The sequence below is a fragment of the Giraffa tippelskirchi genome, chromosome 11, assembly GCF_054371585.1.
Source record: "Giraffa tippelskirchi isolate mGirTip1 chromosome 11, T2T-mGirTip1v1.2.pri, whole genome shotgun sequence".
Lineage (NCBI taxonomy): Eukaryota > Metazoa > Chordata > Mammalia > Artiodactyla > Giraffidae > Giraffa > Giraffa tippelskirchi.
This window is the reverse complement of record NC_137285.1, coordinates 98,922,347-98,938,509: the sequence shown is the minus strand read 5'-3', so window position 1 is coordinate 98,938,509 and position 16,163 is coordinate 98,922,347. Positions and strand designations below refer to the sequence as shown.

The 16,163-nt window shown below is 50.0% G+C and overlaps 1 protein-coding gene across 40 annotated transcripts in view; it reads right to left on the bottom strand.

Annotated features, from left to right (window-relative positions):
- Window positions 1–1,385: 1,385 nt before the first annotated feature.
- Window positions 1,386–16,163, bottom strand: part of TTC12 (tetratricopeptide repeat domain 12) — a 50,239-nt gene continuing 35,461 nt past the window's right edge. For all 40 annotated transcript variants that reach the window (XM_081545212.1, XM_081545182.1, XM_081545208.1 and 37 more), the window contains 9 exons: window positions 11,080–11,172; window positions 9,961–10,021; window positions 8,822–8,959; window positions 8,274–8,372; window positions 7,754–7,822; window positions 5,088–5,189; window positions 3,574–3,673; window positions 2,534–2,759; window positions 1,386–1,543 (listed from right to left, as the gene is read on the bottom strand). In XM_081545212.1, the coding sequence (XP_081401338.1) occupies window positions 1,468–1,543; window positions 2,534–2,759; window positions 3,574–3,673; window positions 5,088–5,189; window positions 7,754–7,822; window positions 8,274–8,372; window positions 8,822–8,959; window positions 9,961–10,021; window positions 11,080–11,172 (964 nt within the window). In that variant the 3' untranslated portion in view covers window positions 1,386–1,467. The remainder of the gene's footprint in view (window positions 1,544–2,533; window positions 2,760–3,573; window positions 3,674–5,087; window positions 5,190–7,753; window positions 7,823–8,273; window positions 8,373–8,821; window positions 8,960–9,960; window positions 10,022–11,079; window positions 11,173–16,163) is intronic.

Genomic DNA, 16,163 nt, shown 5'->3' with positions numbered 1-16,163 from the left:
AGGAGGATCTCCTTTCCTACACGGTCCAAAAATGTCCGGTTCTGGACTTCCCTGGTGGTCCAGTGGTCAGGAATCCGTCTGCCAGAGATTCGATGGGTTCAATCCCCAGTCTGGGAAGATTCCGCATGATGCGGAGCAACTAAGCCAGTGCGTCACACCTACTGAAGCCCCTGTGGTCAGAGCCCGTGCTCTGCAATGAGAAGCCACCTCAATGAGAAACCCACACACTGCATTGAAGAGCAGCCCCTGCTTGCCACAACCAGAGAAAGCCCAAAGGCCGGTGCATGGCAACCAAGATCCACCACGGCCAAATAAATAAATAATTTTCTTTTTAAAAAGTCCAGTTCTGATTCCTTAAAGGACATGTGCTTACCCTTCCCCAGGTCCTTCAAATTTGACTCAACTGACATCATAGTCAACTCCCCCCATCTCAAGAGAGAGCCTGGAAATCTCATATATTTGTGTACTATTTTGCAATTCCTTGTGTCTTTACCCCCAAAACTTCATTTAATCTTCACAGTAATGTTGGAGATAGGTTGGACAGGCATTACTCCAGCTTTTCCAAACGCTGCAAACAGGGCTCAGAGAGGTTATGGGACTCGTCCAGTCACACAGCTGCCAGGTAGCAGGGTAAGTAGGGCCACAGATATTTGGAACTTTGGTCTGGGAGTCTTTGGCATTCGCTATACCATGAAGGTCCTGCCTCTGACCCTAAAAGAGTCAAGTGATTGTACTGAGAAGTGGAAGGGCAGCGGCACTTACTGGACATTTTGCTTCGGGACCTGGGGTTCAGAGGTGACCGGTCAGTTTCAGAGTGGACTTGGGGCAACTGTAAGGGAGCAGTGCCTTTTGGGGATGGGGGTGGGAGAGCAAGGTGGGTTAGAGAAATAGATTACATTTGTGTTTGTGAGAGTTCAGCGCAGAAAGAGTTTCCCCCTGCTTTGGCACTTGAAGACTGTTTGAGAAATGGCGTGTTACAGCATCCTTGCTCGGGGTGCATGGAGGCACCGGGAGGTGCTTGCAGGAATGATTCCCCTGAACCTTACAGAACTCCCTGCCAGGGAGCTTACCACCCACTGCTCACCCCACTGAATTAAAGACTTTGTGCCACAATGGCAGGCCAGGCTCGAAGAGACTACTGCCTCGCAGATGTCACTAGGCCTGTGTCTTGGCACTTCAGAGCTGGAAAAGAGAGGTTGAAGCCACTGCTGAAAAACCTGATGGTTCTAGCGCAGTGCCAGCAGAAAACAACAAAAGGGCCAAGGCAGGTATTAGGCGAAATCTAGTTCCCAACAAGACCCATTACTTATCAGAGCCTGGGAAAGTCTCATGACTAATGAAAACCAACTGATGAGCGCTCGGAAAATCCACGTTCAGGTCTGGAGTGGATATTCAAAAAGTCTTTATTAGCATAGGAACAACTAGAGTGAACAGTTAAAGGCAAAACCCACATGTACGCCACGTCTCTCAAGAACTCTCCACGTACTTCATGGTAGAGTTGAGAATTTCCATCCCATGAAGCTCTCTCAGCAGAGCAGCAAACCTGTCATGATCAAAGCACAAACTTCAGGACGTAAATGCCAAGGCACAGACATCTGGTGCCCAGAGGCATCCCCCTGGCTCAGGAAGAAGCTGGCTGGGAAGGCGGGATGGGGCAGATGCTGTCTCCCTGAAGATCAAAGTGGGGAGCCCTCAGGAGGCCCAGGGAACACAGCAACACCCACTGCATGAGTGGCAGATGTGCCAGGGACCCGTCGGGCTCCGCTCTCAGGGACTGCCCGGCAGGCTGCCACAGTGAGCCCATCCTAGTTAATGTGCCTTGCTTTCTGTAGAAGAAAGCTTTCATCCATTCTTTCCATTCGAACAATCAGAACTTGGAAGGACCTTAGGTGTGACCCAGGCCAGCTGGAGGGATCTAGAGGAGGGATCGGAGGGTGAGGCTGGGCGAGAAGGAAGCGAGCTGGCCACAGCCCCTCCCTGGCTGTGGAAGGCACATCTCGGGGGCCAGGGCTCCACGCTCAGGCACATGGGCGCCTTCCAGGAGCACGAGGACCAGGTGTTCCCGCGCCTCAAATCAGGACAGAGCGGAGTGGGAGCCTGAGCTGAGACAGGCACGGTCACGCAGAGGCTCCTGGCCTGGCTTGTCGGGTGCTCTTCATCGGCCTGCCCCCCACCCAGCTCGCCTGTTTTCTCCAGCTCAAGAACGTACCCTACAGGGCACTCTTCCATATGCTTAGGCCCCAAGTTAAAAAAAAAAAAAAAATGAAGTTAGAGGTTTAATTGTTTCTGGAAAAGCAGAGGAGACAGAAAGGCAGGAGAGAGAGGTGGGGATGGTGCGAGGATAGGGAGGAGGAGAGGGAAGAGGCGACTGCGGGAGCTGAGCAGAGAGACGACGATGGCTGGTGGTGCCAGGAAAGACCCCTGTCCCATGCTGTGTCCCCTCACGGGCTTCAGCCTGAGGGCTCCCCAATGTCCTGGGCGGGGTGGGGGGGTTCCTGCAGAGAAGGAGCTGGCTCCTCTTGGCCCTGCGCACCTGGGCTCCGCTGTGCACAGCTTCCCCAGGGCGATGCCTGCGTTCAGCTGCACGGCTGTCTGCTGGGCATCGCCGCCTGCCAGCTTCAGGAGGATGGGCACGATGTCCGTGGACAGCAGGGACGAGGCCGCGTGCGGCACCTCCATACAGTTCCCCAGGCAGAGGGCGGCGTTGCCCACCAGGATCTCATCCTCCGAGTCCAGCAGCTGCATTAGAACCCCGAGCTCTACGGGGCGGAGGAGAACAGGCAGGGAGGCTGGCAGGGGGACATGGTGGGCACGGAGAGGGGGTGGTGGAAGGCCAGCCGTGTCACCCGCTCGATGAATCCCTACTGAGTGCGCCAAAGCTCCTCGGCTCCTGGCCGTGTCTCTGAGGGGCCTCAGGAGCTCACAGCACTCGGCCGTCCCAGGAATGCTGACTCGGCCTCAGACAGGTCTGTCCTCTCTACCTCCCCATGCTGAACCTCTCCGCTCCTCTCAACAGCTCCTGCCTGAGCGGGAGGCCGTGAGCCGGCACCCCGGACCTGCAGGGCCAGGGACAGGCTCCACAGGGAAGGGTCCTGCTCCCCACTCGGTGGGCCCTCCTCAGTTCCCATTCACAAGGGGTGGGAAGTTCAGTGGCAGCAGGCCCTGCCCCCTGTGACGGGGGCAGTTTGGTGATTAGACCACAGCCACGCTGGACTCTCCATCACACGTGGTCACTGAGGTGTTTCTGCCGGGAAGGGAGAGGACCCATGTTAGGTCGTCTGAGGAGAGTGCTTTGGAATGGAAACAGTCTTAGTTTCCTCAGAGCTGGGAGATTCCGTTCTCTTCTAGCTGTTTCCCTGCTGAGTCTCTAGCACAGGAGCAGTGCCCATGAGCTTCCAAAGGCTAACTAAAGGCATTCAGAGCTGGAGGTGAGGTGACAGGGTCCCCGAACACACTGCAGGAGTGCGGGGAGGCGTGGCGCAGCCTCCTCGGTCTCTCCTCCCTCCTCGCCCACAGCTCCCTCTGCAGCTTTGAGGCTAGATTAACCTCTGGGTTAACGAAACGATCACTTACTTTTATCCAGTCTTACCACTTCTTCTCGCGCTTCCTGATAACTGTTTGTGCAGATGGCGAGTATCTTTACTGCATAACGTGATGCAGTCTGGCCTCCTGCCTACATTTCAGAGTGCAGTGAGAACAAGAAAATCAATGCTATGGTTGCTCCTGGCCGGAAACGACAGTGGGCAGCTGGGATTATGCTTGTGGCTTCTTTAACTTCTGAGAGAGCACTGCTGACAATACGTGTGCTTTTGGGCAAGGGGGGCCTGGTCCCTGCCGGGGTGCAGTGTCACTCACATTCTCCGTAGAACGGCCCGCAGCCCCACTATGAATGGAGGCCTGTCATGTACACCCGAGTAATTAATTATCTGTGGAAGGCTTTAGGAGTGAGGGGCTGAGAAAAGAATGATGCTGTCGACCGGCAGATCTACCAAGAAGGGAGGCAAAGGCCCTCCCATGTCATTTCACCATTTGAGAACGAGGGCTGACTTGCTAGGGCTGCCAGGCTCACAGGTCTGCATGGAGAATGTCAGGAACCTAGATCATTTTAAGAGGTGATAACTGTCAAATCATAACCCTTAAAATCACCCTATGCAGGGGTCTTTAAAATGCATGTGTGAGGAAATGCATGCATAATGCACACATGTGTGTACATGCAATCAGCAGGCTCCGGTGGGTATGTAAGAGTTACACAGAGTAAATGATGACCATCAACCATGTGGCAGTCTAACTCAGACCCACCATTCTGCCCCCTCGATACTACCCCTGCCCCAGCAGTAGCCCCCTCACAGAGCAAGCACCCTTCTTGATGCCACTCAGCCTAGGGGTTTATGAATGAATCTCCTGTGGGGTCATCAAGCTAATTCAGGTGAGTGAACCTCACTGGGCATGTATATTGCAACTGGGATCCAGAGATGCCACCTAGTAACTAATCTCCTCGTTCAGGAGAATCTATCTAACTCTTGTGTTTCTGTGTGTGTGCTCAGTCACTCAGTAGTGTCTGACTCTTTGGACTCCATGGACTGTAGCCTGGCAGGCTCCTCTGTCCATGGGATTTTCCACTGCACTCATATTACAGGGAAAATCTGAACATACGTTTAAAAATCACATGGTTACTCTGAAACCTACATATTTTATAAATGGAATCACCCCCCAACCTTTCCAGGAAACTGGAAAGAGCATCGTGAGCAGGAAAACATGAACAGAACGAGGGCCTGAGAAACCTTGTTGAAGCCATTCAGACCATCTTTTCTGGAGACAGAGGCCATACATTTTTAAAGTTAGGCTTGAGTGGTAAGCATTTTTATGGATTTGCCTAATGAACAATTGTTTGTCCAACAATCTTACACTGCTGGTCAGAGTAGTCTAGGTGAATAGGCAGAAGGGAATTCCCATTCAAGAAGGTTAAAATCTAGCAGAGGGGAAATGGCAGGACCTTTGCTGAACAAAGCCCTCCTTAATTCTGTTCCCCAAATAAAAGATGACACTCCTGAAAATTCAGGGGGTTGTAACTAATGAAATTATTTTACCTTCAGGAATTTAATCATCTTTTTCACCACTCCTGCTCTGAGGGCCTCCTCAACAATTTTCAGAGAGGAAGAAAGGGTGCGGCTGAGAACGCCAGCAGCTCTCTGAGTGAAGCAGAAAGGAAAGGATGATTAAATGTTCCCACGGGGAGAGGGGCAAGAAAAGGGTAGGGCATTAAGGGGTGCAAACTACTATGTACAAAATAAATAAGCTACAAGCTTACGCTGTACACTACAGGGAATATAGCCAATATTTTATAACTATAAATGGAACATCACCTTTAAAAATTATGAATCACTATGCCATACACCTGAAACTTATATAAAATTGTATACTAACTAGCCAACAGGAATTTGCTGTATGGCTCAGGAGACTCAAACAGGGATTCTTATCAACCTAGAGGGGTGGGATGGGGAGGGAGATGGGAGGGAGGTTCAAAAGGGAGGGGATATATGTATACCTATGGCCGACTCACATTGAGGTTTGACAGAAAGCAACAAAATTCCATAAAGCAATTATCTTTCAATAAATAAATTAAAAAGAAAAAAAATTGTATATCAACTATACCTTAATAAAATTTTTTTTTCTTAAAATGTTGATGACGTTTTAAAGTTAACAAGTAGTTTGGTGAGGCAAGAATCATTAGTGTTAGATGCAAAACATGTACCTTGATTTTAAAAATACAATGGTTGAGTAATTGATAGCAAGTACTGATGTTTACAGTAAAGCTACTGGGTAGCCAATTCAAACTGAAGGGCTGCCAACATGGACCCTGGGCGCACAAAGGCTCAGCTCATTCCAGCTTCACAAAGGATCAGCGTTCACCCCTCAGCAAGAAAGTCCTGCCCTGTATTCCTGTGGGGCTCTGATACCAGTAGGACCCTATTACATGGTAGACTTCCTGGATTGATCCTCTGGGACTTTTATCTTTCCTGAATCTTTTTATTCTAATTTCTGGGAGACTTTATTGATTTTATTTTCCAGTTCTGGATTTTTTTTTTTTTTTAAATAGCAAGTTGTTACTGTTTTATGGCCATAACACCATTTTGAATCTTTCTGAAGATACAAATGATAGCTATTAGTTTTTTCCTCTCTTTCCTATTTCATCTCTACTTTTTTTGCTGGACTCAAATTTTCTGCTTACTCTGCTGTGTCTATTTATTTGTATGGCCTTCCTGAAACGCCTTGTGACTCTCAGCTTGCAAGTCACATTTATGAGAAAAGCAGTATGTCTGAGTATGTTGTGTTTATGGGGAATCTGTCCACTCACAGGTGGAGAGGTGGCATTCTCAACTACTAGAAAGTAAACATTTTTTCTCTGGTCTTTCCATTCCTTAAGGAAAAAAAAAAGCTCATATTTTATGCTTGAGGAATAGATGTCTGGCTACCAAATGTAGCCCCCTTGTCTCCTACTTCTGTCTTCTGCTCTATGTAGCTGACAGTTTGAATTCTGTCTTCTCCATAGAACTGCAAGACACACTGGCCACCTGCCAGCTGTGCTCCCCTCATCTGCCCTCTACACGAAGGTGTCTCCCGTGCTGCCTCATTAATTATCAGTCTTGCAGCTGTTCTCCATCATCCAGAAACTGGCTATAATAACTTACCACCAGTGAGATAACTTACCTGCTAGGTCCACCAGCCAGAAGACCCCAAGTCCCCAAGAACAGCAATGCTTACCGCTTTTGGGGTCATGCAACTTTTTTGAGGATGTGATGAAAACCGTGGTGTACCCTTCAAGCCCCATGAAAATGCAGATACATGCAGAATTTTCTGTGCAGTTGCTGGAGGGTCTCAGGGAACCTAAAGCCCACCACCTCTTCTACGAGCCCAGTTAAACACTTTACCCTGTAAGTCTGGATTGACTGAAGGGAAGTTGTCAGCTTGCTGGTCACACACAGGATTTGCTGGACCTACTTGGAACCTTTTCACAATCCTTGAACCAGTCCCCAGGATGTGACCCTTGAAGGGCTGGTTTCCCAGATCTGCCCTGGATGTGACCCCAATTGTTTCTCCAGGTTTAGAGACCTAATAGGCAGATCTAATAGGCAGAAAAGTTGGGGTAATTCCTAATGTGAGTGAAGAACACATCCCAGGATGATAGCAAACAGCCTCTTGAATCATATCAATACTTTCCTCCTGATCTCCTGTGCTAACCACAGGCGGCAGTTTTCTTATCCAAATGTCAGAAACAGAAGCAAGAAAGCCATTCCAGCATTTATCGCCAAGGTGGCTAAAACCATTGTGTACAAACTCTTCCATAATCACTGGCTTTAAAATATGTGCCCGACTTTTTTGACTATGGAGAAAAGATTCTAAATAAAATCATTTGGCTTGTCCTATTCACACAAGGATGGTTTGATATGGGACAAATCAGATAGATGACCTGGTGTCAGCTGTTAAGCTCCACACCTTCAAGAAAAAGGATTCTTAACTGGAGTTCCTAGACTCTAGGGCATCCACAGATGGGCACTGTGGGGGCGGGGTCACCAAATCCCCTGAACCTGTAGGCAAATTCAGTATTTCTGTGCTTATGGGCATCGTTTTGAGGAGTATGTCTGCCCCATGCCTGAGAGAGTCAGAAGAAGCTCAAAGGCATGGTGACTGCAGAACAAAACAAAACGAGAATAACAAAGAAAGCAGTTTCTGGGTTTCCCTGGGGGGAGCTTACTGTGAGGATTCCCCCATCCTGGCTGTTCAGCAGAGACAGGCACTTCTTGCTCACCTCCATGGCCCAAACCTGTAACAACAGGGAGCGCAAGAAGGAGCTTGCCTGTCCTGGTCACAGTCATCTGCAGATTCCTTCTGGGCGCTCATGTAGAACCGACCACTCTCCACTCTCTCCTTCTCGCCACTGCCAGGTCGGTCCCCATTTCCTTCACAACACCTGCCATTGCTCTCATTTCTTTCCCACGTCCATCTCCCCCAACTACGAGGGCCACATCATATTTGACTGTGTAAATGTGGAACTTAGCACCGTGCGCAGCGCCCTGGACACTCAGCTGGTTTGCAGAATGAATAACTGACAGGGTGACTCATCCATCCCTGAGCGGAGCAGGGGTGGAACCTCCGCCCAGAGTTCTCCATTCCCACTGCCAGGGTTTGAGTCCCCTGCTTCTAGCCTCTTCAGGGCAACGAGAGCAGTTCTGAACAACAGAATGTGTTAAGGGAGGGAGAAAAGAATCCGGTACCTCGGAGACAAAGGGGGACTGAAGACACAAGTTCATCACGAGTCCCAGGAGGGCGTACGTGACGTCTCTGAACAGGTCTGCATCCTCCTCACACTTGGCCTTGGGAAACAAAAGAAGGTGATCATATGATCTTCTTGCAGCTTGCCATGGTCACCTGTTCCCCTTGGCGATGGTTCCAGATCTCTCACACTCCCTAAATGGCCATGAACTGAAGTGATGCAGGAAAATCAGAGACCGATTTACAGCACAGAGTGTCTGGCACCTCTGCTGTACGGCTCTGGCCCTGGGTTCAAATCGCAGGGGGAGCTGCTGAAATGGGTGCTCAAGCCAGCTCCACAGGGCACCCTCCAGACGTCTCCGGGGTGGAGGAGACTTGGTCTGTAGAATTCTTTAAGGCCAGCTGTCCATCAAATCTAGGGTTATAGAAGGGGTAAGCCACAGGCCCCTGTACCCTCAAACAGAATTTTTAGAAAAGTCAGATAATTAAGAAGAAACCCATGGCCCCAAAGCAGGTAGAAGACTAGCTGTGAACAGAAAAGCTGAAATACCATCAGGCCCAAGCAGGCAGCCCCAAAGTCTTCGGAGGCAGCCATCTGTCTTCGGGCGGCGGCCTCAGCGCTGAAGCTCCCCATGATGGCAAGACACTGGCAGAGAGCTGGCATGTTGGTGCCCTTGGGATCTCTCTTCTGAAAGGGAAGGAAGAGAACGCGAATCTGCAGAGAGCGGAGGAATAATGCCGGAATCATCTCCAGGGGTATCCTTCACTCTCCAAAACGTCTGGGAACCAGATGGCCTGCTGTCACATGGGGATGTCGGTGGGGTCATGCTGGCAGAAAGGAAGGAGGCACACAGAGGGGCAGACCCCAAAGCACCTCGGCCTGGTCCCAGTCACTCCGCCAACCAGCTGGGGGCACCGGGGCAAGTCCTGTCTCTTCTCAGAGCTCCCATTTCCACATCTGTGAAATACCGGGTGCTGATGCACCCTCCAAGGACCCTGGAGAATTCTATGGGTCACTGGGAACAGGTCTTGTCACAGCACGCTCTTCTGGAGGACTCCCCCGCTACCCCCAACACTTGCACCCTTCTCCCTCATTGACTCCAACCACCACACCTGCTCTCCTGATCAGGACGACAATTCAGGGGACAGGGTTGCATGTGGTACTTATGACACCGGCCACCTGATGCAAACAGCCAACTCATTGGAAAAGACTGATGCTGGGAAAGATTGAAGGCAGGAGGAGAAGGGGGTGGCAGAGGATGAGATGGTTGGATGGCATCACCGACTCAATAGATGACTTTGAGCAAGCTCCAGGAGCTGGTGATGGACAGGGAAGCCTGGCATGCTGCAGTCCGTGGGGTCACAAAGAGTCGGACACAACTGAGTGGCTGAACAACAGCAGCAGCAACAACTTATGACAGGAATTGGGTCAGAAGGGGACTGGTGGAGACCGACAAACTCCCCACCTTCACCGCCTACAGGCTTCCTCCCCGGCAACCAGCCCTGACCATGAACTGGCCCCACAGCAACTGTTCCAATAACCAAGACTTGTGTAAATTCCAGCTGTGAATAAATGACCAATCAACCCGAGAGGCAACGGGAGTTCTAGGAGGCAAATCTCTGTTGAAACAGTCCCACGCATGCTCCCGAAAGGGCCTGTCACAGGTGACAAGACAAGGGTTTGCTCACCAGCACGCCTGTCAGCACCGGAAGGACATCTGGAAGGCTGGTCTGGAACCAGGCTTGAAATCTGTCAAGAGAACATCAGCCATGACTTATTTCTACACCATGCAAAGTAAAACATAAGTGCAGTGTCTCAGGTAATAGAGCCGATCGTCCAGCTATGGGCCCCTATGATGTGCTCCTGCATGAAGGAGTCATTCGGAAGCAGAAGAGGTCGTCACTGGGTAGGTCACGTGGCTTTACTCTATTTCTAAGTCTGGAGATTGGCCTTTGATGTGAAACAACACATCTCAGAGGTCTGCTCTCTTCTGCAGAAGCTGCTGGAATCCTGAGGTTTCTGCAAATTGACTTCGCACCACCCCTGCCCTCCCCTTGCTCTGAGTTACATGGTGTAAGCATATTTACATGTCACAGCTGTCAGGAGGGCCCCAGGGCATATACCCCTCCACCTGATATTCAGGCTAGTACTGTCCCCAGCCCCTGCTGATGGCCAGCTACCTGCACGAGGAGCTCTCTCGCTATATGACCATTTCTAAGTAAGATGTCCTAATGTGGGTGAGGAAATTAAAAACAAAACAAGATGCATTAAAAAAAATGAAAAGTTATGAAAATCTAAGATCTTTACTGTCTTTTACAGCATCAGCTAAAGAAAAAAACGAAAAAAAAAAAAAAAAAAGGCAAGAGGCTGGCTACCCATTATGCCACTGGCAGCCCAGAAGGGCTTCCCTGTGTTTCCATGTTTCTCCTCCCTCCCCATCCCTTTTTCTTTTTCCTCCCTCCTTCTTTTTCCTATTTATTCAACACACGTCCACCAGGCAGTTCCTATTAGGCACTGATTAGGGGAAGAAGCTTCACCAGCACACAATAAGAGTAGGTTTGCTTACTATGAGACGTGCTGTTCTAAGTACACGATGGCTTCCAAGTCTGTTGAGGGCCAGGTCCCCCAGCACGCGGAGGGATTGGGACGGAAGTGACGACCACAGCCCCTGGGGACGTCAGCTCTCCTACGCAGGGAATCCTGTGATGCTCAGTTGGCCCAACCTCCCATGTGCTGTACATTTTAGAAGATCAGACGGTGCAGCGAAGGCTGAAGAGGACATGTCAATTTCTGGCAAGAAAAATTACCTTTCTTGCAGAGCCAAGTCTGTGAGCAGTCCCATGGCTGAGTTGGCCTTTTTATCTGAGAAGTCAAGGAACGACACCAGAGCTTCCAACAACCTGCAAACATATGTAACACCTTCAGGGTGGGCTGACCTCCAGCTCACAGCACCCTCAATGAGGGGGCCTGGTGTGGAGACCAGGGAGGAGTCAGCCCCTGATCAAAGTGACCTGAGAGAGCTGGTCACGCCCCCAGGAAGCCCAGCCCCTTGCCCACCACAATGAGGCAGGTACTCTGCCGTGAGAACAGTTCTACCAGTTCATGCGCAGTTCCAGGGGGGTGAACAGTTTTCATCTACATTTATTGATCATCAGATGCAGACTTGGAAGGCCTCTGGTGTCTCTACCGTGTGACTCTGGCTCAGCCAAGCTGAATCACACAGATGACATCTAAGTGGCACGCTTACTAATGGGCTGATGACTAAGTGGGAGGCCCCCTAATGAAGCGGGGGATGGATTAAAGATTTAACAAGATTTTGACAAGTTGCTGAATACATGAGATGAAGTTTCAGAGAGTTAAACTCAAAGTCCTTCACTGAGAGCTGGGACATCTGTTTAAGTAACAGAATTGGGAGACCTGGTTGATAACTGACTCATGTGAAAAAGACTTAGATTTTTAGCCAACTGCAAACCCAGGATATGAGCAAACAGTCTGGTGCGGCTGCCACAAAACATAATGGAGTATCAGGCTGCCTTAAGGGCTGACCAGCACCAGGACGATGGGAGTAGAATTCACGTGTCCATCCAGCAAACCCATACTGAGCACCTACAGCGGGCTGAGTGCTGTGCTTGGTTCCGGGACACCGTGCTGAGTGCCTGGCCTCCTACGGTGACATGTGTCAGGTGATAGACAGAAACAGGCACATGTCAAGCGGGCACAGAGCCCACCTGGCAAGAGCTGCGGGAGGATGGAGATGAGGAGGACATTCCCGTATCACTTGAAAGTGGAGCGTTGGCTACTTGTCCCTTTGTCCAGGCAGTCAACAGCATTCACTGGCACTGACTGTGTGCCAACTGGAAAAAGACAAGGTCACAGCTCCAAGGAGCCTGCCGGCCCAGGTCAGGCATGTGGGCACAGGAGCTGAGCACCTGAGGCAGAGGGCACAGCAGTCACCGAGATGATGAGGCGTGAAACGGCAGAGACACACTCGGGGACTGCTAGTGGTTCCTCACAGCTAGTGCGTAGGGTATGCTGCTAGTGGACAGGGAGGAGCCAGCCTGGGTCACAATGGACTGTCTACGGCCTTCTGGAATGTCTGTACTTTCCCTGGGCGTCCTGAGTCCCAAGTGTGGGTGGTGGGTGATCTGCTTGGTGGGCGCATATGGATGGGGGTGGGCTGCAGGCTTTTGAGCCCTTCTCCATCTCTGAGTGAGCGGAAGTTCTGGGAAGTTGCATTTTATAATTTTATTTATTTTGGGGGGCTGTGCTGGGTCATCATTGCTGTGTGGGCTTTTCTCTAGTTGTGGTGCAAGGGCTTCTCGTTGCAGCGGGCTCTAGGCTGTGTGGGTTCAGAAGCTGCAGCTCCCGGGCTTGAGAGCACAGGCTCAATAGTAGTGGCACATGCTTGCGTGCTCTGTACATGTGGGATCTTCCTGGACTAGGCATCAAGCCCATGTCTCCTGCATAGGCAGGTGGATTCTTTACCGCTGAGCTACCAGGGAAGTCCCGAAGCTGCATTTAAATAAAGCCCCCAGGTGATTCCTAGACACTCTATTTCTCAGAAGTTCAAGAACTAGTCTAGCAGGCAGTAGAAAGTCCTTTCAGCATTTTAAGTAGGAAAATAACAGGACAGATGTGCATTTAGGACAAATCCCTTTGGTGGTGCAGCAGAGGTGGATTAGAGCAGGTGGCACAGGAGGCAGGGAATCCAGTGGGGGAGAGCTGGGACTGTTCAGACAATCAAGGTCACAGGACTGAGCTGGGACAGGGTAGACTAAGACATACATTCGAGAAGAACAAGGCCTCATGATGACCTAGAGGGAATGCCTGAGACGCTGCAGGAGAGAGAGAGGAAATGCGTCCAGGAGATGCTGAGGAGGTAGGACTGACAAGTACCATCTCCTGAGGGATATGGGGAGGGAGCCATCCAGGGAGCTCCCAAGATTCTGGCCTAGGCAGCAAGGCAGATGGAAATGCCATATACGAAGACAGGAAGTTCAGCTAGGGGGTGTGGGTTTGAAAAACTACTTCTGAATCACTAAGTTTATGATAAAATTACTAAGTTTATGATACTTGGGATGTTGTGATGGAGATGCCTAGTGACAGAAGGATGCTTCCTTCTAACATCTGAGAGAGAGACTTAGACGTGATAATTGGGGTCATGGATGAGAAGGGGGCCAAGGATAGGACGTTGGAGGCCCTGACCTGGAAAGATGACAGCAAAAAGGGGGCTCGCCAAGGGAGTCGAGAAGGAATAACAGAGGGTAGGAGGAGGGCCGGAAAGAATGATATCATTACAAGCAAATGCCATGAGGCTACAATGGGAGATAAAGAGAGGAAAGAGCCCATCGGATTGGGTTCTTATATTCAGGAGCATGGCTTCCAGTCACCCACATGTATGGTACTGGGTTTATTTAGCAGCTTGTTCTGGGAGGGGTCTGGAAGCCAAACCACTTGAGGAACGGTTGAGGAAACAAGGATGCTTGGGCTAGAAAATGCCAGTGTCTTCAGACACATTAAGCAACGGAGAGAGGGAGAGTGGATACAATCCATAGCCTTTCGACAGACAGAACCGAGGCCTCAGTACAGACGGCAGACCTGCCCCGGGGCGGTGGGGGCAGGCAGCTTGTGTTTGGTGTAAGGAGATCATCTTATATCAATCAGAACTCTTCCGGAACAGGGCACGTTCCTCTCCTTAGCTGGGGAGAGACCCCCAACCTATGAGCGGTTGTGGCGCCCATCCCAGTCAAATGGAGAAGAAGAGAATGCAAATGCTGGAATATTCCCTGCAGGGCCTCACACACAGGCCTATTGGGAAACCCCAGAGGGGACACTGTGCTGGGTGGGGCTGGATTGGATTGCTGCTATGGTCCCTCCACACTGGGGGTTCTGCAAAACCCCAACTTCCTTAGAACATCCAGTGTTCCTGTTGTCAGAAATCATTTATTTCCCTCAGTTCAGATTCTTCCCTCACCAAAGCAAACCTGTTTTCTTTAGTCTTGCAATGAATGCTAATTAACCTGAATAGCACAGAAGTGGAGCCGGGGGTCCAAGATTCTCTGGGTTTTATACTTGGAGGCAAAAATGAGACAAAATGCACACCCTAACTGGACACAGATGACAGGTGTGTCCTTTTTTGGTGACAGATGTTCTGCTCTGTTGACCTGGAGCTGATGGACAAAGTAGAGGGACCATAGGTCAGAAAATGGCCTAAATAACCAATAAGTGCACTTTCACGTTAGCTTAGGACCCTAAGCAATAGACCCAGAAAACAGAAAGTGATGCGAAAGTCATTATTGAGTCCAAACCACATGTCAGGCATGATATTAGTTGCTTTCTTTGATGTGGCAGATGCTATTTGCTGGTGAACCAGACATCCCGTTATCCCCCTTCTGTCCTGCCTGCCTCTGCCTCAGAAGCTGAAACCATCTCCCCTTCAGGGTGGCATGTGACAAAATCCTGACCAAAGAGGAACAAAAGCAGTAGCTCCTCTTGATAAAGGGACAGACCCGGTTGGTGCTAACCTGCCTTAAAGAGGGATCTGATGCTTGGAGTTGCAGCAGTCTTATGTGACCAGGAGGGAAAGGTCAAGAGAGGGATAGAGACCTACCATCATTAAACCACCAAACCAGCTATTACTATCTTTAGTCTTTTGGTTTATAGAAAAACAAGACGAGTTCTCCTCGTTAAGTCAAGAGACTAACCTGTCAAATGCGGCATAAAAAAGTTTACCTGGCATATAGGCATCATCTCTCTGAAATTTCACCATAAATCTCTGATACAGATGAGATACCAGGCGCATCAGGGCTAAGCAGTTTCCTGGGTCACACAAGCAGAAAGACACGTGGAGGGCTGAGGCTCCTGACTGCTTCAACCTAAACCCCAGCACCTTTCACAAAGGGACACTGGCCCCCATGCACTTTTGTCTCTTTCTTTCTCACACGGGGAGGAACATGAGGGTCATGGGACCTGGCCTGTTTCAAACCGTCTCATTTCAGAGAACATGTTCCACCTCTTTCCAGTTTACCTGGAGATAGATATTAATAAGAAGAGTGGGCACAAGGGTGATAAACAGAGGTTTCTTCATCTAAAGCAAGTAGGCAGTACTGCACAAGATGATGACAAATGCCAAGACACTAGAAAAATTCAAATGAAACTCAAGCAATTCAAAAACAAGCTTGGGCAGGGGGGTGGGGAAAGCTTATGATAACTGTGGCTTTATTTACTCAAAAAGACCAAAACCAAATGAAAAAAACATATGATGAAGGTACTGAGGAAATGACTGCAGAGTCATTTGAAATGTGAAATGCGCTTTTGATGACTTAACTCTGCTAACGACCCATCTGCCTGTGTGCACTGAGCTTCAGGGGCTGCCAAGGCTTGTCCTGTGAGCCACAGGGCTGTGCTGGGCTGAGAAGGGGCAACCCAGAGTCCAGGCTCATCCCCACATCACCCTCAGCAACCACGGGCCTCCTCACCAACATGGGACGGGCACCAGAGCTCTCAGCATGGTCCAAGCAGGTCTGACAGGGCTTCAGATTTGGCTGCCTTTCTAACGGGGAGCAGAGACTAGAAGCAAGCTCCACAGCCTGGGAGACAGCTGGCTGAGATGACCTGAGTCACTCTCCTACCCCATCTGTGAAATGGGGGAAGGACACTTATCTTGTCTCCTTCCCAATGAGATAATAGTCAACAGAACTGGAAGCCAAATTCTGTTTTTAGATTATATAGGAAGCATTTATAAAGAAAAGGTATAACCATGGCTGGGCTTCCCAGGTGGTGCAGTGGTAAAGAACCACCTGCCTATGCAGGAGACGCAAGGGACTTGGGTTCAATCCCTGGGTTGGGAGTCCTCTAGAGGAGGAAGTGGCACCCCACTCCAGTATTCTTG